The following is a 24,229-nucleotide window of genomic DNA, read 5'->3' on the forward strand; positions in this document are numbered from 1 at the left end:
GAAACTGAAATGTATATATATGTGTATGTATGTGTTTGTTCCCCAACATCGCTTGACAACTGATGCTGGTATGTTTACAACCCCGTAACTTAGCGGTTCGGCAAAAGAGACCGATAGAATAAGTACTAGACATCCAAAGAATAAGCCCTGGGGTCGATTTGCTCAACTAAAGGCGGTGCTCCAGCATGGCCACAGTCAAATGACTGAAACAAGTAAAAAGAGTAAAAAAAAAAAAAAAGATATATATATATATTCTTTTACTTGTTTCATTCATTTAACTGCAGCCATGCTGAAGCACTGCCTTTAGTTGAACAAATAGACTCCAGGGCTTATTCTTTGTAAGCCTAGTACTTATTCTATCGGTCTCTTTTGCCAAACTGCTAAATTATGGTGACGTAAACACCCCAACATCAGTTGTCAAGTGATGGTGGAGGAACAAACACAGACACATGACTACATACATTTATATATATATATACTCTCTCTGCTATTCTCTTCTGCCCAGGGCGAAAATGCCCATTCATAATGCACTCTTCCAGTCGTAGCATATATATATATATATATAAAAATACCTTCTGACATTCCAGCGTTGATATCTACTGGCACCCAGTTATGCACTGCTAAGCTAAGATATTCTCTCGTTTTTTAAGATCTTTTCACTCATTCATTCATTATTAATATGCTTTATTTACTAACATCTACTTTCATATGCTAACTCTTTCGTTACCAACCCAGCTGAAACCGGCTCTGGCTCTGAGTACAAATGTCTTGTTTTCTTAAGTTTTGAACTAAAATCTTCCACCAAACCTTAGTCATAATTTATGTTCCTAACACTAGCTGAATGATAACTAAGTTATTTTACTAAATTCTTTGTTATATTAAAAGTAATTGAAAGAAACACACAGCATCTCAAAATATATACAGTAATGAAAGGGCTAAATTGACTCTTCAAAACATAACTTCCTAATCTCTCTCCCTCTCTCTATCAGCCCTAGTTTTCTCCTTAATTCTTCATGTAATTTCCAAATAAAATCTCTCTAATACCCTTAGCTCACCTTCTCTCCCATATTCCCAAGATGGCTACATATTTTTCATACTATCTCTTACATAACCCTTGCCTCGCTTTTTTTTTTTACTCCATGTTTCATGTCAGCTAAATATTTTTCATACTATCTCTTAATCCTTCCTTTTACTATGGCTTATTGTGCTATTCTCTTCTGCCCAGGGCAAAAATGCCCATTCATAATGTCCACTTTCGGTCATAGCATATATATAAAAATACCTTCTCACATGTCCCTCTCAGATTTTCATGCAACTCATTCCAGCATTAATATCTACTGGCACTGCTAAGCCAAGATATTCTCTCGTTTTTTCGATCTTTTCACTCATTCATTCATTATTAATATGCATTATTTACTTATATCTATTTCCATAAGGTAATTATTTGAATTGACTCTTCAATATATAACTTCCTAATCTCTTTCTTTCTCTCTCTCTCTCTCTCTCTCTCTCAGCCTTAGTTTTCTCCTTAATTCTTCAAATAATTTCCAAATGAAATCTCTCTAATATTCTTCGCTCTCCTTCCCTCCCATGTTCCTAAGTTGGCTACATATTTGTTCACACTATCTCTTAAATTAACCCTTGCTTGTTCGCAGTGTGCCCGCCCATTCCCGCCCCCACCACCAATACTGGATGTCTCTCTTCTCTCACCGCAAACCCCCTCCCTCACTGGTGGTATCCTCTATCATACCCTGCAATTTCGCCTCCCACCTCGCTCTCTCCCGGGACAAATACAACTAGTTTAGCTGCCCACCTACTTAATCTAACATTGGCATATTGATATTCATATTTACTTTAATCTATTATTTATTTATTTATACTTATTCTTTTACTCTTTTATTTGTTTCAGTCATTTGACTGCTGCCATGCTGGAGCACCACCTTTAGTCGAGCAAATTGACCCCAGGACTTATTCATTGTAAGCCTAGTACTTATTCTATCGATATCTTTAGCCGAACCGCTAAGTTACGGTAACGTAAAGACACCAGCATCGGTTGTCAAACGATGTTGGAGGGACAAACACAGACACAAAAACACATATATATACATATATATACAACGGGCTTCTTTCAGTTTCCGTCTACCAAATCCACTCACAAGGCTTTGGTCGGCCCGAGGTTATAGTAGAAGACACTTACCCAAGATGCCACGCAATGGGACTGAACCCAGAGCCATGTGGTTGGTAAGCAAGCTACTTACCACACAGCCACTCCTGCGCCTATGTCTACTTAAATTTATGATGTTCATAATGCTTATACTTACAACACCACTAACACTTACTCCTACTCCTGGTAGAGGCAACAATCTTAACATGCTTGAATTTTTGAATGATGACAGGTCAAAAGTGAGAACAAGTGTAGCATGTCTATCAAACAAACAGGGAAACCTTCTTTTCAGGCACTGAAGAACATCTTCCTTTCCCATGCCTCCTCCCACATTCCTTTCCCAGTTTTTAGAGTTGGCACTGTCAATGTAGGCACACTGAAAGGTAGGTTTAGTGGGGGTAACAAGGAACTGTACCAGATAGCAAGAAGGGAGGCTAGGAGACAGGAATATATAGCCAAGGGAAAAGCAGAAAAGAAGAAGTTTGCCAAAGTTCAGCAACGTGAGCACCACTGACATCATCATAAAACCGGCCGACAAGGGTGGAACCGTGGTGGTGTGGCGTGCGGACCTCTACAAGGCAGAAGCTTTCCGCCATCTTCAAGACACCTCCTTCTACTGCCCTCTGACCCCACGCCCAGCTACCAACAGACTGTGTCCTCCACTATCCATGACTTCATCTCCTCCTCCCATCTGCCCCCCACTGCCTCCAACCTCATTGTCCGCATCCCTCGCACCTCCCACTATTTACTTCCTCCCCAAATTCCACAAACCTAACAACCCTGGTCGCCCCATCGTCTCTGCCTGCAACTGCGCCACCGAACTCATCTCCAGATATCTTCCCCCACTAGTGGCTTCCCTCCCCTCTCACATCCATGACACTAACCACGCGCTTCGTTTGTTTAACTGTTTCTCCTTCCCTCCTGACCCCTCTAAACTACTCTTCACTCTCAACATCCAGAGCCTTTACACGGTGATCCCTCATCACGAGGGGCTGCATGCACTCCAACCCAACCCCCAACCCGACACATCCACACTCGTTCGTCTCGCCAAACTTGTCCTCTCACTCAACTGCTTCTTGTTCGCTGGTATTTTTACCAGCAGCCCTCGGGAGTGGCCATGGGAACAAAAATGGTCCCCAACTATGCGAACCTGTTTGTTGGCTACATTGAGGCCCAAATATTCTCAAATTTCACTGGTCCCACTCCCGAACTATATGGCCATTATATTGACGACTGTATTGGTGCAACCTCACTCTCCCGCGAACATCTAGACTCCTTCCTCACTTTTGTCAAATCTTAGAAGCTACTAAGGCATCAGGATAAAAGAACCAAGTGAACCAAGGATTAACCTAAAGGACCACAAGAAAAACTTCCATAATAATCCTACTGTAAGACTAATTTGCCCGACTAAGTCCGATATTGGCTGACTTAGCAAATCTATTCTGGATAATATACAACCTAGCTCTCAAATTATGGTTTGATACAGATGAAGTAATACATTGGTTTGAATCCATTGATAACATAAGTAATTATTCTTTTATTCAATTTGACATTAACAGTTATTATTCCAGTATATCTCCTATTCTTCTCAACAAATCTCTAATTTTTGCTAAAAACCTCTCGCTAGGGATAAAATTGACATTATTCTTTTAGCTAGGACTACAATAGAATTTGAGAGTAAACTCTGGACGAGGGCTGATACCCCCAAAAACTTTGATATGGCCATGGGCTCAAGTGACTCACCTTTTAAGGTGCCTCAATAGAGAAATCCCTGAATTACAGGGAGGTTTATATAGAGATGATGTTCTATTTATCATCCCAAGCAACAACAAATCAGTCACAGAAAGAATGAGAAAAACAATTAGAAAATTTTTCAAAAGCTTTAACTTAGGCATTACATATGAATATGGCACAAAGATAGTAAATTTTTTTAGATACTACTTTAGACATAAACTCTAGTTTATACCACCCCTATAGGAAACCAGGTGAGGTTACAAGATACATGAACAAATGATCAAATGTGTTAAAATCGGTAGTTAAAAGTATTCCTAGGAGAATTACAAAATTATCATCAAATAATGATATTCCTACCACTACAATGTTGCTTTGTCTAAGGCGGGATATGACCAGGAAATTACTTTTCTTAGTCCTGAAAGTTCAGCACCTTTTAATAGTGGAAATAATGATAGTGTGAGTAATAGAAGGACTACTAACTTATGTAGTTGTGAAAAAATACCAAATGAAAAAAGCAGCCTACAAACATAACAACTTAAATAATAGAATAAGCTTCAACAGGAAATGGGATACTAAAACAGGAATGAAGCTTAGGTAAGATAATAAGGGTAGTGATGGGGAAAGTATTGGTTACTCCTCCCTACATGGATATGAAATCTACTGAAAATATAAACATACCTATTAATCAAGGTATGATTCTAGAGAGCAGGGATAAGACAGATAGATCCCACCCTCACTTACACCAAAAATTTGAAGGTAAGAACTTCGTCTAGTTCAATATCCCGTACCATTGTGCCTTATCCACAAACATATATATGAAATTTATAGCTATTTTAGAAAAAAACTTCCCCACTTCCTATAGATATAATAGAATCTTTTCACATAAGACAGTTAGAATCTCATATTCTACTCTTCCCAATATGGGTACCATCATAGCTAAAGAATATAAAATTAGATAAAGTTGATAATAATAATAATAATAATAGCACTGTCAACTATAACGTAAACCCCCAAAATGAGAATAGTAATATTAATGATGAAGTGGAAAATAGAAGTGACAGTGGTAATACTTCTAATATAAACAATATAGATAGTAGTTCTGGTGCCTATACGAGCATAAACATTATTGGTATGCCTGTTGATGTAGAGGCAGATTTAAATGATACTACAATTGAGGGGAGAGGTAGATAATAACAGACATGAACATAATATACTTGATAATACAAATATTAATAGTGAAAATATTTATAACTAGCAGTATAACCCGACCTTGTCCGAGTGTGACTTATTACGCCATCTACGATAAGTTTTGCTAGGTGAAAATCAACTAAAAAAGAAAGCCTTACAACAAAAAAACCCTTATGATGTAAATATGTTCATAATTCAAAAGACCATGAAATTAATAGGGAAAGTCTGAAGGCTGTTTTGTGTAACATTATTAAGCGTACGTAAATTTCATCCGTCTAATTGGCTATAGAAATGCTTGTGCAAAACAACTTTTTGTGCTGCCCTGATTATACTTTTTGCAAGAGCTAGGACGGCAATTTGTGATGAAGCAATTGCTGGCAGTTATAAAATAGCAATGCGTGCGCGTGTTTATATAAGCAAGTTGTTGTTGTTGGCACTCCGTCGCTTACGACGTCGAGGGTTCCAGTTGATCCGATCAACGGAACAGCCTGCTCGTGAAATTAACGTTCAACTGGCTAAGCACTCCGCAGACACATGTACCCTTAACGTAGTTCTTGGGGATATTCAGCATGAAACAGTGTGACAAGGCTGACCCTTTGAACCACAGGCACAACAGTATTTCTCCTAGTTGCAACTGATAACTAACATCCTGATTTAAGATTTTCCTTTACTAAATCTCATTATATTGCTTCAAATTAATCTTGATAATTTTATAACTATATCCACTATGATTTCTGTCGACTCCCTCAGCCCCTTTCCTAACAGACACTGCTCCTTGTTCCTTGGCCTTAGATTTTGATATACAAAGATTTGATAAACAAGACCCCAAAAAACAGTGGCCAGCTAGATCTCTAAAAAGTTTTCTTCTTGATGCCTTAGTAGCTTCTAAGATGAAGTGAAGACAGCATGTAAACAATTGGATTTGAAAAATTATCTGAACTTACATAAGAAAATTAAAAAGATGAACACTAAAAGACAGGGACTTACTTGTTTGGCTAAAACCTGAAATTGACACTGGTCCAGATGCACTTAAGCTCTGAAAATAAGGGCTACCACCAAACACATTATAATTTGGATTCCTGTAATAAAAAAATAAAATAAAATAAAATTTATTATTGTAATTGATAAAAGCTATATACGAAAGTAAATATAAAAATAAAAAGATTGATAAAAAATAGAAATACCAGCATGGAACGTTAGTAAACCAATATCAAATGAAGGTTACCTTTCAATTGTCAATAAAATAAATAATAGAGAAGAGTTAAATAGTTTCATGAACTTAGGATCTTGGGAGGCCTGATCTCATCCTAATTCCCACAGTTGTTCATGCAAAATATAAAACACTCAAATGCATTAATACTGCAACCAAATCTGTCAAAAATTTCTACTGTTTTAAGTTATAGTTTTAAGCTCTAATAATAATATGTCCCAAAACAAGCAGAATTAATTGAATTTAAAATGAAACCAATATAAGTTACATAAAAATTAAGTGGTAGATTTGGACAGTGCAGTTGACAGTTAGTATGGAATTTAAAAACCCTGAATTTGAACCTCGATAATGATTAGGTATTTTCATAAACTTTAGTTCAATGAAAGGTTATGTATCAGCTGTATATTAAGGCCAATGGTAGAAATTATGCAGTATAAGTCATGTTGGTTATATGATCACTCATATTAATGTACATTGGATGTGTACCTACAATTTCAGAATATTTTTAAAACATTCTCTATAGCCTTCATTATTGTCATTAAATAAGCAAGGAAAAACTTTTGAGACAAAAACACAGAATACTATTTTTCTTTCATTTCTTTGGGTGGCAGGGTTCACTCACAGAAGAGATGTAGCTCTCTCTACATCATAGTAAAGACAATACTTCAAAACAAGTAGAGATTGAAATAAAATCAGACACTTTCTAAGAACATGTCTATATAATAAGTAGCCAACAAGCAGCACTGAAGACTACATTGCCAAGATGATGATTAACAAGACTACAATGTTAAAAGTTGTCTATATTGCTTGTTTGACCAGAGAATGACATTACCTAACCTCTAAGAAAATTCCCCAATCACTGCATTTAACTCTATTAAGATTAGTTTTGTGCCTTATGTTTGATAAATTAACTTCACTAGTGGTGGTGTTATAATAAACCAGCAGTTGGCAATATAAAAAGGTTATTTAGTCATGAAAACTTAGTTAAAATCATTCTCAAAATACATATAAATAATTTTCTTTCCTAATAAGAAAAAATTAGATCAGTAATGGTGGATGAAAACAGCATAATTAAAACTGGGACCAGCAATGATGTGGAATGTAAAAATCTGACTAGACTTTTCTGAATTACCAAACAAAATAAATAAATGCTTCAGATTAGGCATATTATGCACACCAATTTAAAAGTCATAAGATTACTACGCTATAAACAGAAAGTCCAACTATGCAAAAATAAAAAAAAATTACAGACCACCATATATTTAGTGCATATATATATATATATATATATATATATATATACACATACATACATACACACTAAATGATACACCTTGAAAAAAATATAATTTCTTATAACATCAGATTTAAGAAAATTTAAAAGGTTTGTTTCACAGAGAACATGTGAGTCTTACATTTTCAAATCAAATTTTTGTGGCATGATAAAATGAAGAACTTAAAAATGTTTTTACTTGTCTTCCCTTTAAGATTGTTATAGCTCACATTTTTTTATTCATCCTATCATATAAATCTTATTATCATAACATAAATTTGTGTTAGTACTTGTATTTGGATTTGGTCATTTTTCTTTTCTTCTTTTTTTTTGCCAATTAACCACAAACTATATATTTATTCTTCACTTCAGCTTTATTATTATTATTATTCCTATTTTAGTGTCCTTCATCTGAAATCTTTTGTCACATATTCTGTGACCTTTTCAGCAACTTACCATCCCATGTGTCTTCTCCTGTTGAGAGTCACTGAAGAGGTCACAGGATGTGTGACAAAAGATTTCAGATGAAGGACACTAAAATAAGAATAATAATAAAACTGAAGTGAAGGACAAGTATATAGTGCATGTAGCTAATTCACAGAAAAAAAAAGACCATCTCCAAATATAACAATATGTTTCAACACACAATTTCACATCAGGAATCTTGCTAAACAAGTACATGTATTAGTACTGTTTATTGGTCTCTTTTTACATAATGTAATGCAGTGTACAATGGATGTTAAGGTTAAATATATTTGAATACAGTTCACAAATATGAAAAAGAGATATATAAATGTGGCATATAAAACCTAACATTTAGGTTATAATGCAAGAAATTATATTTTCTCAGGAAGCATCATATATGTAAGCAGGAAGTGAAAAAACAGTTCTCATTTCTCTTTTGTATAATTAGAATCTCCAAATACTGTTTTGAAAAATAAATGAAAAAAAAAACAAAACAGCATCTACTTTATTCATTTTGATAATTCAGGAAAGCAAATGTACATTTTTACATTTCCCATTATTGCTAGTCTCAGTATTAATTATACCACTTTCATCTATGCTAAAATATAAATCTTACCCAAGTGGACCAGATGTGATGGGAGCATCTGATTTTTTCTGCGCCAAAGTTTTCTTGCTGTCAGAGGGAGACATGTCTGAAGAAGATGATGGTGATGTAGTAGCCAAAATATCTTTATTACTTTTGCTTTTGTTATTGTTAGATGACTGCTGACATTTGTTCTTCTTGTTTTTCTTATCTTGTTTTTCTGCAGATCTTTACAACAGAGAATAGAAATAAGTAGTTTGTAAATATAGAAAATTAAAAAGTAAACAAAAAAATATGAACAAATATTTATATACTATTTATTTTAGGAAAATACTAATTAGACATTATAAGCACAAATTTTAGTCTGAAAGAACAATAGGCTATACCAGTACACTTGTTGGGGTGAAGGTTTCAGTTTCAAATTAGTGTATAATATCTAATAACATTTTTATTAAAATGTTAACCATTAATTTACAAATTAGGAATCAGTACTGTCTTCAGCCTCAACAATTCCTTATATCCCTCCAGACAATAGTACAAGTTCAGGACATGCTAATGATTTGGTATTGTAACAGAATTAATCAAAAACTGCAGTAAACTTCCCAAGCCTGATGGAATGAGATAAAGTTCAAAAGTCTGAAGATCAAAATGATAAATACCAAAATACTAGTTAATACCAACAAGCACAAAATCCCAAAGTAGGAAGGAAATAAAAGCTGCACACTCAATGGAACATATAGAAAATAGATTCTCTCAATGTCTGGGGGGATCCTTAGAAAGAGTAGATAGCTACCATTACCTAGGCGACCAAATTAGTAGTGGAGGAGGAAGCTCCAAAAGCATAGTTGCTAGAATAAAAATAGGCCGGGCAAAGTTCAGAGAGCTGCTACCTTTGTTAGTAACACAGGACCTCTCCCTCAAAGTGAAAGGCAGATTGTATAATGCCTGTGTCCAAACAACTATGCTACATAGCAGTGAAACATGGGCTGTGACTACATGGGACAAGCAAAGGTTTGAAAGAAATGAAACCAGCATGCTCTGCTGGATGGATAATGTCAGTGTGCATGTACAACAGAGTGTAAACGATTTAAGAGAAAAATTGGGTATAAGAGGCATGAGAAGTAGTGTGAAAGAGAGAAGGCTACATAAAGTGATCTCTGATTGTGAAGGGAGCCTGTGGAAAGGGGAGACCAAGGAAGATGTGAGACAAAATGGTGAGAAAAGATCTTCAGTTATTCAGTCTCACTGAGGAAATTACAAGAGACTGAAACATTTAATGATTTGTTGTGCTACAGAAGACACAAGTTAAGTAAAATCATATCCTTTACGGCCATAACCCTACTCCCTCTCACAAAATTCTGTCCTCTGGTAAACCTCATACACAACCATCTCCCCAACACCTCCACCAGCCACTGCACCTCGCCCCCGTTCAACATCACTTGCTATCTCTAAATATTTCCCCTCACACACTTATGGTACATCTCCTCTATCCCCTCTGTGCTACCTATACTCAACAACCTCTGTTCCTTGTCAGTAGACCCTCTCTTGGTCTCTTTATCTTTATCTCTGTCCCACCTCCCTATGCTTCCTTGTTCTACTGAGGTAGCCAAGTATCTCCCTTGTAGTAATAGAGCTATCCCTGACCCTCTATCATATTCCAACCTCTTGTCTGGCACACGGCCACTCTCACTCTCGTCTTGCAGGCCTCTTGGCAACCCCATGAGTACTTGGCCAGCACCACGTAATAAGCACCTGTACCAGTACCATGTAGAAAGCACCTGTGCTAGCACCACGTAAAAAGCACCCATGCCAGTGCCATGTAAAAAAGCTCCACATAAAAAGAGCACTTGTGCTGGTGCCACATAAAAACACTCAGTACATTCTGTAAAGTGGTTGGCATTAAGAAAGACATCTAGCCATAAAAACCTTGCCAAAACAGATGACTGGAGTCTGGTGCAGCCCTCCGGCTTGCTAGATCCTGTCAATCTGCCCAACCCATGCTAGCATGGAAAACAGATGTTTAATGATGATGAGGGGGCACATGAGACTTACTTGTCATCAGGCAGGCTGCACTACTAAAAAAATTCAAGTTAATTTTCATTTGGCATACCATTCAGAAAGTACCATGGGCCACTGTTTGCCCATAACTGGCATAGACAACTTCAAATGCACTCTATGTACAAGTAGTTAACAGTAAGAGCAATAGATAAAAATGAGATCCATGAATTCCTCACATGACTTACTAGATATAATTGATTGTTTCTAATCTAGAATAGCTGAATCGAAAGCATAATTGCTCAAGTAAGCAAGGAATGAAAGGAATTCACAGAAAAGTTACTACTGCTGGCAACAGATCTCTTCCAGAGAAAATTAATTGGGATGAATTGTAAGAAGTTTAATGCTATAGGGTATTAAGTGGGTCATTACTCTGAGTATGTCTGTAGAGGCTGGAGAGAAAGTTTTTAAGTATAGTGGAAGTACAATGTTAATCTGCATATAAAATTTAAAAGTGAGTGAAATGAGTGATTGGATATTAGAAATTAATGTACACAAGAGAAAAAAAACTCGGTTGGTATAGGCATGTAATGTCATTTGAAGACGAATGCAGATGACAAAAGATTGAACCAGGTGACAATGAACAGTAAAGCAGACTTGTTCAAGCTATGCAAGTATAAGTGAGACAAAAAAATGATCATAATAACAATGACTGTTACTTGTTAAAATCAGTATTTTATAAACTTCCACAGCTTTGGTCAGTTAGATCATATCTCTTACCACAGAATGTGAAACAAAAAGCATAGTATATAAGAGATATGTCAAAGACTATACTATATTGTTGAGGTTGTAGTGGTACCATGTCATATTTTGCTCATGTCTTAAAGAAGAAAGAACAATACTAATGATTCTATGATTAGTGGCAGGGAGTTATCCTCATATCCACAAACTAACCTAACTTCTTGCAACAGAGTCTACTAAAGGTACCCATAAACCAAGTAATGGTGTTAAACTGGGCAGTGGATTAAATCTATGTTTTATGCTGCTTTTGACTTTTTTTTTACTTAAAATTTCTTACAGTATCAAAATATATATATATTACATTGTCTAGTAAATAAAATTAATATTATAGCACCATAATCAGCATTTATTCTGTGTTTATAAATCTCAATAAAATTGAAGCATTGAGAAATGGTTATCCATGGGAGTTGTTTATTAGCAAATTGTCTTAAGAACCTTTGTGGCACAGGGTCTGGGCAGCTTTATTATACATTGTAATTTGGGTTTAGATGGTTACCAGTGGAAATAAGTCAAAAGACTGAGAAAGTCAAAGCACTCTAATAGAGTAAATACATATATATAAATGTATGTGTGTATTGAATACATGAATTAAAATAGTCAAAAATCAAAGCTCATTTCAATCAAAAACAAAAAGATATACAAACTTATATGTGAAAATTTAATATATATCAGTGGCTTAGCCAGTGTGTGTGCTGCCCTAAAAATGCCAACCCCATAAAAACATTGCTTTAGACAGACTACTTCCCTCCCCCCTCCCCCAGCAACACTAACCTGATATATACAATTCAATTTACTTTAAAAGAAAAGGAAAAAGAAAAGAAAGAAATTCACATTTAAACATTTTACAATCTGTGGAACAAAATACTTTTCATAATAAAGATGTTAGTGATAGTAATATCACAAATGATAATTTCATATGAACTTTTAATTTCAAGAATGTTTAAGCTGAGAAGAAATTGGAGATAAGCAAGAATTTCAAATAATGTACAAAAATAATTAACCCTAACTATAGTGATCTATATGAGTTAGATTGCATATCTTTTTTTTTTTTGCATAATATTTTTGTTTGAGTCCAAAGAAATAACATTTTCACATTTTATATATTTTAGTTTTATTAATAAATAAATAAAATGCATTAATTTTTCTTTGATTTTCCAATCAACATTTTTGTTATTACATGGCTTACATTATTAAAAGTATATATCAAACTAATGTTTTACAAACTATTTGACCGAAATCCTTTTTTTTTAAATTTGATCTTCATAACTTAACCCAAACCATTCTGTCCATCTCAAATAAAACGTTTCTATTAACAATCCTTGCAGAACTATTGGTCAACCCACATGAAAACAAGACCAAAATAGTAGTTTGTCATAAAGCAGCAAGGTTAATTAACTTGCTGTCATTAACAAAATGAAATACAGCACATTCACTAAGTCATTCCTGACTTTCTGCTTTCTCTGAGAAACAAAATCTGAATTGCATTCAAGTTTTTTAAAAGTGATTATTGTAAATTTATGAAAGTGCTACAAAGGAAAAACAAGTTGGCAAATATAAACAATGATCTGAGAAGGTAACTTCTTAAAAACAAGGAGAAATTGAATTAATAACAGGGAATAATTTATATGACTATATGGATCAGATACTTCACATGTAAAAATATTCTTACTACATTCTTACTATGTCATAAGTCAATATTTCAGATACCATAACAGTCTGTTACATCTGTATGGTGATGGAAGCAACTTATATGGGGTAACTTTACATTAAGTTGTGGAACATACAATTTCCTGGAATTCAGACCACTGATGGACCCAGCAAACAAAATGGAAAAGGCGTTGCCTGGGATGATGGCAAGGGAGATGCACTGGAACAGCGACTGACTCACAGGGTTTGCACTTGTAGATAGCCATCTCCACCCGAATAGTGGTGAGCAGGGATATGGTCTGGGGAGGGGACACAAGAATATCTCCACTGCCACAAGCTTGACCATAAACCTCTCTATTCTATTTGTACTACACATCTCATATCTGATTTCTTAAGTATTTATCTATGTTGATAATAGTCCCATTTACTGACTTTAACGACACCTGTCACCTCATAACTATAAGACATACTGTAGAATACTATAATTCTGACTAATATTTGTTAAGTTTGTTTTAAATAAACAGTAAAGCAGCCATTTGATGCATTAGAAATATGCAGAACATTAAATTAGTACCAAAGTGAAAACAATAATAATGGACACCTAAAATAATATTATATATATTTTTTTTTTGTGCATTCATTATAAGCAAGAATTTCAAATAATGTACAAAAATAATTAACCCTAACTATAGTGATCTATATGAGTTAGATTGCATATCTTTAATATTTTTGTTTGTGTCCAAAGAAATGATAATTAACATTTTCACATTTTATATATTTTAGTTTTATTAATAAAAAAATAAAATGCATTAATTTTTCTTTGATTTTTCAATCAACATTTTTGTTATTACATGGTTTACATTATTAAAAGTTTATATCAAACTAATGTTTTACAAACTATTTGACACAATATAATAGAGAGTTTATCTACACTTTAAAAACGTTGCTTTCAGCAAAGTTATTTCCCTTGACATGTGCAATGCGTTATGAATGTTTTAGATCTTCTGGAAAAAAAATTCATCGGTGAGCTCTATATCTTATGTAAGGTGTATCCCTTGAGCATCTCAGTGTATGCTGTCAATCCACCCCCACTCTTCCAATCATTATTGTTCCCAAATATTAACAGCATTGTTCTTTAAATAACACACATACACAGCTCTTCACTTTTACACCATTTCAAAGTGAATCTAATTTAGCAACAATAAAACACTACAAAAAGTAATGAACTACAACTGCATCTCCCCCACAAAGATTGCACATTTTAGAAGTAGATGACCTTTCAATTCCTGATTTCATAGAAACTTTAAATTTTTCATATTTAAATTGTCCCATAAAACCTGTAACCAAGAAAGACTTCAGTCTGCTACAAATTTAATATGACCTACACTGTAATACTACTACTCATAGGACAAGAATTCATTCTTTCAATTTAATACAATTAGTATTTGCACATGTAAAGTACCATACCCAGATTTATACCTATATAACACAGAATTTATATGTAGTTATTTATATTATTTATATGATGAGACATTTTGTTCCAGCTATACTGATGATCATGATTCCCATAAGTTTTGAACTTATTATCATTATCAATCAACTTTCCTCATTGAACTCTCATAATACAAATATGTTTTATGCCCAAAATATAGTCACTAATTTGAGTAAGATCTCAATCATTAGTTTTTAATAACCATATCTGTGTGACACTAAAATGATAACAGTGTTGCTATCTACTTTCTTTTCAAATTAGAAATAATGCAATTTTATATACACCCTTCAAATTCCTAGTCTCTGAAAAAGACAAAAAATCCAGGATATTGACAGAGATAGCAGAACATTTTAGTATTTAGTTTTATATTTCTATAGTCTAAATTTGAATCCAATCAGAGCAGTTTTCTCCCTTTTTCTCTCAAAAGTTGATAAATATGCATTAAAAATGACTGAACCAATGAAACTCTTCCACAACAAAATTGTTTACAAGTAATCAATAATATGAATAGCTTAATTCGTTCCTAGTTTTTATGTTGTTATTACTTAATATAAATACATTAATCTTAATTCTGTCTTCAGTAGATGTTGGCCTGAGTTGTGTACATGTGTTTACATAACTTGGTTACAGCTAAAGGAGACATTATCAACATATGCAAATATGTAAAGCAATAAATTAACAATATCTTAATAACAAATGGGGCCATAAGTAGGATTGTTATCAATCAATTACTGCACATGTATCTGTAAAATTACCAAATTTGAAGTTTAATTTTCTATGCCAGCACAGTGACAAGTGATAAGAAAGCATTTTACTTTCAACAAACACAGATGTGATAAAGACATGTAATTTTTTACCTTGATCGCTGTCTTTTCCCCTGAGTCTGCTCAAGGCTGCTATTTACAACTGTTGTTACACCATTAAGTCCGGTTGTTGAAGCACTTACATGGTTACCACTAAGATAACTGTCATAGTTACTGGAGAATGTCGTTTGAGGTTGAGAAGAAACCATACTATTTTGAACAGTTGTAACAGTAGTTGTAAAGGATCCATTTGATGGTGAAGTAAGTAAACGACTGGCTTCAGGTAATACTGTGAATCTAGCATCCATAATAAGTTTATTTTCTGATGCAGTCAAAGTAGATCCAGGTCCTTTGGAAGCTAGATCAGAACTGTGTTGCGATGTTACTGAAGAATCACTTCTACAGCTGTCATACGATGTGGTAGTAGGTGGAACAGAATGATTCTTACTTTCAGCTTCATTAAATCCATCAAATTCTCCAGGTGTTGTGAGAGAGGATTCAGACTGTGTCTGATTTGGCCCTTGAGGAGGAGTAGACAATAATTTAGGAGGTCTGCTTCTATCATGAGCAATATTAGGAAGAAGACGTTCCCGATCAGAACTTGTTAATGAGCTGGGATGATTAGACAAATTACTTGGGTGGAAATAACTACTATCAGCTTTCATATCACGGAGCTGAAAACAGAAAGAAAAGCTAATTAGCATTGCTTATTTATCTAGAAAAAGCATTATTTTTGAAGCAGATGCAACAGAAATTAAGATATTGAATTTTCACTTCTTATATCATAATACATCCATTTAACATCATTGCCCCATGCAAGAATGAATTCAAACAATATAAGGTCAAATGCTCATAAAAGCCCTCACTTATATGAGGCCAAACTTTATGGCAGAATGTTTTTGTTTTTTGTCAGTGAGGGATTTATTTTTATTCCATTAGTCTTCGAAAATGCACAATGAGTTATATCAATGTTCACACATACATACATACATGCATGTATGTAAACAAAAACACACACACACATATTTATATACAGCAGGGGTGCAAAAGTAAGTATCACATCAATGTTATAATACATAATTCATTAAAATTATTGGCACATTAAATTAGTTAGCCTCATTTTAAATTTTTTCAGTGTCATTAATCATAATAATACATTCATCACAACTATCTTTTATCTTTTACCAGTTGCAGTCAGAGGCTGAGGCTTGCTGATGTACCGCCTTTACTGCATCTGGGGATTTTTCTAATATTGCTTCTGGTGAAGTAGCGAGCTGGACATTGCCGCTCTTCTTTGTATCTCCTGCCGTGATGTGGGTTCATCCTGCATTACAGATAAAAAACTGTCCAGACGTTTTTTGAAGACTTCCATGTTTACACCTCGCAGATCCCTGATGTTCTGTGATAAGGCATTAAAAAGTTGTGGTCCCTTGAATCCCAAGCTCTTATAATATTAGGTTTGTATCCTCAGTGGAGAAGACGGGACTTTGGTACTGTGCAGTACTGTCCAGTTCAGGGATTGTTGTAGATTTTGATTCCGAAATTTGGAGCTAGACCCTCCATTATTTTCCATATGTACAGCACTGCACATCTCTCATGTCTCCTCTCCAGGGAGTAGAGTCCCAGTTACTTTAACCTCTCACAGTAGCCCCTGTGTTTTACCGAGTCAATCTTCTTTGTGTAGTGGCGTTGGATTGCCTCTAGTTCCACAATTAGTTTTACGCTCTGTGGTGACCATAGTTGGGAGCAGTAGTCCAGACAACTGAGGACAAAGGTTCTCCAAAGTAGAAGCATTGTGTCTCTGTTCCTGGTCCTGAAGGATCTAAAGATCCAACCTGCCACCCATCTGCATAGTGTTGCCATCTGAGCAATGTGCACATGGAAAGTTGCATCAATGCTCAAGTGGATTCCCAGATTGCGCACCGACTAACTTTGGGATTACATCGCCTGCTGGTCCCATGTACTTCAGTTGTAGTTTGTTTGTGGGCTGACAGCAGAGTGCTTGAAATTTTGAAGCATTGAACTACATATTATTCTCATCTGCCCATTTATATATTGTGTTCAGGTCAATCTGCAGTCTTAGGATGTTGGTAGGATCCTTGACTGTCTGTGATACTTTTGTATCGTCAGTGTAGCTGACTCTAAGGCTGAGGACATGTCCAAGATAGCAACCACAAACAGTAGTGGTCCCAGCACTGTTCCCTGAGGGACTCTGCTGAGGATTGGTGACACTTTAAAGAGAGCACCATTTGCTGTGACTTCTGACTTCTGCCTTACAGGAAATCATGCAACCACTCTCCCAGTGATACCAAGGTCATGCAATCTGACATATCATCCCATGCTTGACTTTGTCAAAATCCTTGGCAAATCGAGATATACCACATCCACATTTAAGTGGTTGAGCTGTTATTTTAGTACAGTCGAAGTGCTGTAGTAGCTGTGTTAGGCAGCTCCTTCCAAGATGGAAGCCGTGTTGCATGTCTCTTAGCAAGTCATTTTCTTCCAGGAACGTAGTCAGTCAAAAACAATGCGTTCCATGATCTTACTAACATGTGAGGTCAGAGAGAGAAGCCTGTAGTTTATAGCATCTGCTCTGCTTCCCCCTTTGTGGACAGAGCAGATTATTCCTTCTTTTAATGTTCAAGGAAATGTACCGCATTCAAGGAAACTTTGGAAAAGCATTTGCAATTGTTTTGCAAGAGCTTTCTTGCATATTTTTAACAGAATTGCTGGGAGTCCATATGGGTCTGTTGCAGAGTTTGAGTTTATTTCATCAATGGCTGACAATACATCCTCCTATGCAATGTCAATAATCTTTTTATCATAACTTTTAATTTTTTTGATAAAAATAAAAAAGTATTGTACGAGTTTTCTTTTTTCATAACTGTATACCTACTTTTGCACCACCCTGTATATATATATATATATAGCTAACCACCAACACTTTTTTCTGCAAAATAGTAGTTTATCCTGTTCAGGCTATATTATTAGCATTATCCTGCAATTGAGAATTTAAAATCACTTCTTTAACTTTCTAAGACATCTCAACGCTTCTAAAAGCAAACTTCGTTCGTTTGTTTACGTTTATCGTAATTTGAATTTTATATATATATATATATATATATATATATATATATATATATACATACACACATACATGTACATATATACATACATATACATAAATCTTTTATCATTTACTTGTTTCAGTCATTAGACTGCGGCCATGCTGAGGCACCACCCTGAGGAATGTTTAGTTGAATGAATCAACCCCAGTACTTATTTTACCACTGTCTTTCACCAAACAACAATGTGATGGGCTTCTCTCAGTTTCCATCAACCAAATCACTAGGCTTTGGTCAGCCTGAAGCTATTGTTGTAGACACTTGCCCAAGGTGCCACACAGTAGGATTGAACCAAGAACCCTATGATTGGGAAGCAAGCTTCTTACCACACAGCCATGCCTGCCCCAGCATGGTCACAGCTCTCAAGCTGAAACTAGTAGTAAAGAAAATATATATCATCAACATCATCATCATTTAACGTCCGCCTTCCAAGCTAGCATGGGTTGGACGATTTGACTGAGGACTGGCGAACCAGATGGTTACACAAGGCTCCAATCTGATTTGGCAGAGTAACTACAGCTGGATGCCCTTCCTAACACCAACCACTCCGAGAGTGTATTGGGTGCTTTTACGTGCCACCGGCACGAAGGCCAGTCAGGCAGTACTGGCAACGACCACGCTCAAAATGATGTATTTTACATGCCACCTGCACAGGAGCCAGTCCAGCGGCACTGGCAACGATCTCACTCGAATGTTTTTTCCCGTGCCAGTAAAGCAACACTGGTAGCGATATCGCTCAAATGGTGCTATTTACGTACACACACACCCATGCTAGCATGGAAGGCGGGCGTTAAATGATGACATATACACCCAAAAATGGTTTCAAGGGATATTTAATCCTGGCAGTTACCATGTTAACTCTTAGATCGGTTGTCAATGCTAGCTAACCACAGCAAATGTTGGTGATACTTGAGTTAGTGATAATTTACTAGACTCAGTTATTATCCTCACTTGATAAATCCAAATGTCCTTTAAGGGACTGCATAGTTTCCATAGAGAAAATAATGAAATTAATAAAGATCAGGAGAACGTAGATTAACACATCCATATTTTATTATACAGTTATTTGTAGTATTCTTCCCTTGGACCGACACATTTTGGCTGCATTTGCTGCACACTTATGTGTGCATCTTGGTGTTAATTGTTGGTGCAGCTTCTTCAGGGTCGTTGTTTGCTGTTGTTCGAAGATCATTTGAAGAAAACTACGAGACTGACTGAATAGGACTCTTTCAGGAGGTATAAATGGTTATATTTCCTCATGACCTGAAGATTACCTCAGTCAGTTAGGTATTTATTGCTGGGTTTGGTCTTTAAAATATGTCAAATTTAAGGGTTCCGGTGAACTCCTTAGTATTATAGTTCAGCTTACTATTCTGCCAATTTAGAAGAGTATTCTTTTTTTTTTTGAGGTTTTCAATTGCATTTCTGGTTTATTACTTATTTTTATAATTATTAATCTATATGTTTATAATTTTCTTGTTGTATATGAAATTAAATATCCTACCTATAGTTAATTTTATTAAATGCAATCTTACAAAGGAAGAACACTGCAAATAGCTGTATAATAAAATATGAATGTGCAAATCTGTTCTCCTGATCTTTATTAATACATATTTACATACACACACACAAACAACAGCCTTCTGTTCAGTATCCATCCAACAATATCACTCAGTCTGGGGTTAGGGTTAGGGTTAGGGTTATGCTTGAGTTACTGTGCAGCAGGCAAGTGGGAGCATGTAGTTCATTTGCTTAGTTTCATCTTTATGTCTGTTTTCATATGCTAAAAGGGTAGACAAATATATTTTTGAGCTACAATTTTACAGCAAGATGCCTTTCCTGTCACCAACTCTCAACTGTTTCCAAGCACGGTAATATTTCCCAATGCTTTTCAGAGAAGATTAGAAATGAGCAACATCACTTGCATGATCATGAGACTTGTTTACTGCCATCACTTAAAGTCAAGACAAGGATACATACACACACAACAGGCTGCTTTCAGTTTCCATTTACCAAATCTAGTTTGAAGGCTTTGGCTATCTCTCTGATATATATATATATATATATATAGTCTTTCTAAAAATAGCATGTCCATAAGAGATTTTTTTCTCAAATGAAAACCACTATAAATTGTCTGCCAATGGTGTATATGTATGATACTTGGATGGATACACACACACACACACACATAAATGCTCTTTTCTTTTACCCTTGTAAATAAACAAACTTAACATAAAATTAAAGGCATAATAAATTTGATCTACTTTATGCTATTTCCGAAAAAGTTGGTGTATAGAATATAAAATGAAGAACAAAACACAGACCTAATTTCATATATTACAGTGATGTTATTCTAGAAGATAGTATAATATTAAAATAAGGCACAATAATAATAATAATAATAATTTTCAATAGTAACAATGGCAAGTTATATACCTTAGCCTTTTCTCGTTCCAACCGAGAAGGAAAATTCTTTTCTGGTGTAGTTTCTGGTGTGCTAGTCTCACAAGAAATTGGTTTAAATGCTGGAATGGTTTTGATGTTGGCATCTTTCTTCTGAAAATATGATAAAGTAGTCTAAAAAAATATAGCATCAATCTATAGTTACAAATATATCATGCTAAAAAACGCATAACCAAAGACAATAGCTGTAAATTAATCAAATATGATGATGATGTATGCAGAAAGAGGATAACGGACACATAATGCAGATGGATGATGTATGTTAGTTAAAAATTGCTTCAATTTGCAAGAAATTGGTTGTCAGTCATTGATTCCCTATTTATTTTAATTTTACATTCAAGTAACTGCTTCAACTTGTTTGCTACTTCATTTCTGTTAATTCTAAATCTAATTATTAAAAAAAAAAAAACGTAATCTTGTACAATTAGAGATTAACTTGAGATCCTCAGAGATAGTGACAAAGATGATGGGTAATTTCTTCTACCAAAACTAAAAAACAGAGCATTGCATATAGCAAAAATACTGAATAAACTTTTTCTTTCATCATATTTCTGACATATTCTCCATTATTAGTTTCATAAATTTATGAAACATTAAATTTACCTAACAAACTGTTAATATCCTATCTATGGCAGTAGTGGTATAAATATAAAAATTAAAAACTTCAAATATTATAGAAAAAGATAATTCAATATTCAGAGTTTGTTGGGATTTCATGTAGAATCTCTTAATCCCCTAAATGTTTATATCTGAAATCCACTTAAAGCATGCCTTGCCAACTTCATAGATCGCCTGATATCTAACCACTATAGAGTGAAGTGTTAGACAATACAATATGAATTAGTCTGGCACTAGAGCACAGAGCAGTCCTCCGGCTCATAGAATCCTGTTGATTCATCTAACTTATGCCAGCACAGAAAATAAATATTAAATGATGATTTTATTTTTTATGTGTGTACGCACACATGATGATGATGACAGACACTAATTAATGATACTTTCTTTCTCTAGCTGCAAATAAACAAATATAGCATTAAATATATCAAAGGATAATTTGAGGGAAAACTGACACATTGGGCATATAGAGTTTCCCATCATTGTGGATTAGCCACTTTTCTGCTATTGTCTGACTTCAGCTTTGTTTGCATATGGAGAGCTAAAAATGTATAACATGTATTTTCTACTACAAAATCAGATTCATTTCATAAATTCTTTATAATAACAATGTAGGCCATGTCAGAAATGTGGTTGAAATTAAAGTCTATTCTATACTTTTCCATCATCAAATGCACTTTCCTCATAACTAATATAGGAAATAAAATCAGAACTTGGCTTGAAATTATTTAACTCTGCCATGTTTGTACAAAATATGTGCATTATATTAGCTGGTTTCTATTCACTGAAAAAGAAAGAGAACTATAGGCATATTAAAGACCTCAATACTAATTATGAAGAAAGCATAACATTTTTGTTCAATATCAAAGAAAGATGTACACAGGAAATCAAAACTGTGTAACAGTCAAAAACTAAGCACACAAAAATGTAGTTACATTTTTGGCACACACAGGTAACCAAAACTTTTTCTTTCATCATATTTCTGACATATTCTCCATTATTAGTTTCATAAATTTATGAAACTGATTTGACTGAAACATTAAATTTACCTAACAAACTGTTAATATCCTATCTATGGCAGTAGTGGTATAAAGATAAAAATTAAAAACTCTAAATGCACGAGATATAAAAAGAAGTTAGCAGTTGCAGCATTCATGAAATGAAATCTACAAACTGGACAGCTCACTAGATGTAGTAGTTTCTGTTACCTAGATGACTTATAAATACCAAAAGAGTAGTGAAAACATAGTAACTGGAATAAGAAAAAGGTAGAAGAAATTGAGAGAGTTATCAATTCTTTTGACAACAAAGAGTTTCTCTGTACATACAACTGACAGTCTGTACAAAGCACATGTAAGAAGCATAATGCTGCAAAATTGTGAGACAAGAGTACTGAATACAGAAGATGTACAAAGACAGAAGAGAAATTTGATTTTTGAACATACAATAAAAAATTTGCAAGAAAAGCAAGTGACCTACATATGCAAGTAAGAACTAAAGGCACTAGTCAATGTATGCAAAATGAGTGGCTGCACTGGTATGGATGTGAATGAATGAGGAGTGCCGAGTGAAAAAATACTATACAGTCATCATCATCATCGTTTAACGTCCGCTTTCCAGGCTAGCATGGATTGGACGATTTGACTGAGGACTAGCAAGCCAGAAGGCTGCACCAGGCTCCAATCTGATCTGGCAGAGTTTCTACAGCTGGATGCCCTTCCTAATGCCAACCACTCCGAGAGTGTAGTGGGTGCTTTTACATGCCACCGGCACGAGGGCCAGTCACATGGTACTGGCAACGGCCTCACTCAAGAAGGTGTTTTTTACGTGCCACCTGCATGGGAGCCAGTCCAGCAGCACTGGCAACGACCTCGCTTGAATGATTTGCTAACATGCCACCAGCACAAGTGCTAGAAGGTGACGCTGGTAATGATTATGCTCAAATGATGCTATTTACGGACCACTAGCACGGGAGCCAGACAGTTGCTCTGGCAATGAACACGCTCGGACAGTGCTGTTAGTGCTCCACTGGCGCAGGTGCCAGTCATCGAATATGGTTCAATTTTGATTTCGATTTAACTTGCCCCAACAGGTTTTCACAGGCAGAGTTTAGTGTCCAATGAAGGATAGGTTGGCATGGGTGCTAGTCGTCGGATTCAGTTCGATTTCGATTTCAGATGACAGCGGAAAATAACTATAACAAAGGAACACCAAGGAAATAATGAAGTTTGTTCTCAGAATGTAGAACCTCACATAAGGCAATATGCAGACCTGTCCAATATGATGCCAATATGAAAAAACAGGAATTAAACTTCTTATGACAATGAAACCAATTTTGTAGTAGTACTAAGCATAGGGTAATACAAGATTTTGGAAGAAGTAATATTAATGCCAAAAACTAACAAAAGATCTTTATAATTTTTTAAGATAAATTATAAAAGAATTTTTACAAAAATACACTAATTTCAAAGATAATTGTATATAATATTTCAAACCAAATATGTACATATACACGCATGGAACCTAATACAGCCTGTCACATGGTTGGGTTGTTGACTAAACTGGCAACCTCACCAAGCAAACTTGCTAAAGAGGATAGTTACTGGACACTCTGTGGGGTAAAAAACAAGACCCATCAAAGGGCAGAGGAACTCACAAGAGTCAACAACCA

At 35.0% G+C, this 24,229-nt stretch overlaps 1 protein-coding gene across 11 annotated transcripts in view; it reads right to left on the reverse strand.

Annotated features, from left to right (window-relative positions):
- Nucleotides 1-24,229, reverse strand: part of LOC106877920 (uncharacterized) — a 69,164-nt gene that overhangs the window by 13,370 nt on the left and 31,565 nt on the right. For 6 of the 11 annotated variants that reach the window (XM_089356661.1, XM_014926988.3, XM_089356660.1 and 3 more), the window contains exons 7-10: nt 20,917-21,036; nt 15,410-16,029; nt 8,651-8,845; nt 6,074-6,165 (exon numbers count right to left, since the gene is read on the reverse strand). In XM_089356661.1, the coding sequence (XP_089212787.1) occupies nt 6,074-6,165; nt 8,651-8,845; nt 15,410-16,029; nt 20,917-21,036 (1,027 nt within the window). Of the gene's footprint in view, nt 1-6,073; nt 6,166-8,650; nt 8,846-15,409; nt 16,030-20,916; nt 21,058-24,229 lie in introns of all 11 variants that reach the window. The other 5 variants (XM_089356657.1, XM_014926985.3, XM_014926983.3 and 2 more) reach the window with 1 other exon arrangement.

Source organism: Octopus bimaculoides, chromosome 8, assembly GCF_046866305.1.
Source record: "Octopus bimaculoides isolate indiv1 chromosome 8, ASM4686630v1, whole genome shotgun sequence".
Lineage (NCBI taxonomy): Eukaryota > Metazoa > Mollusca > Cephalopoda > Octopoda > Octopodidae > Octopus > Octopus bimaculoides.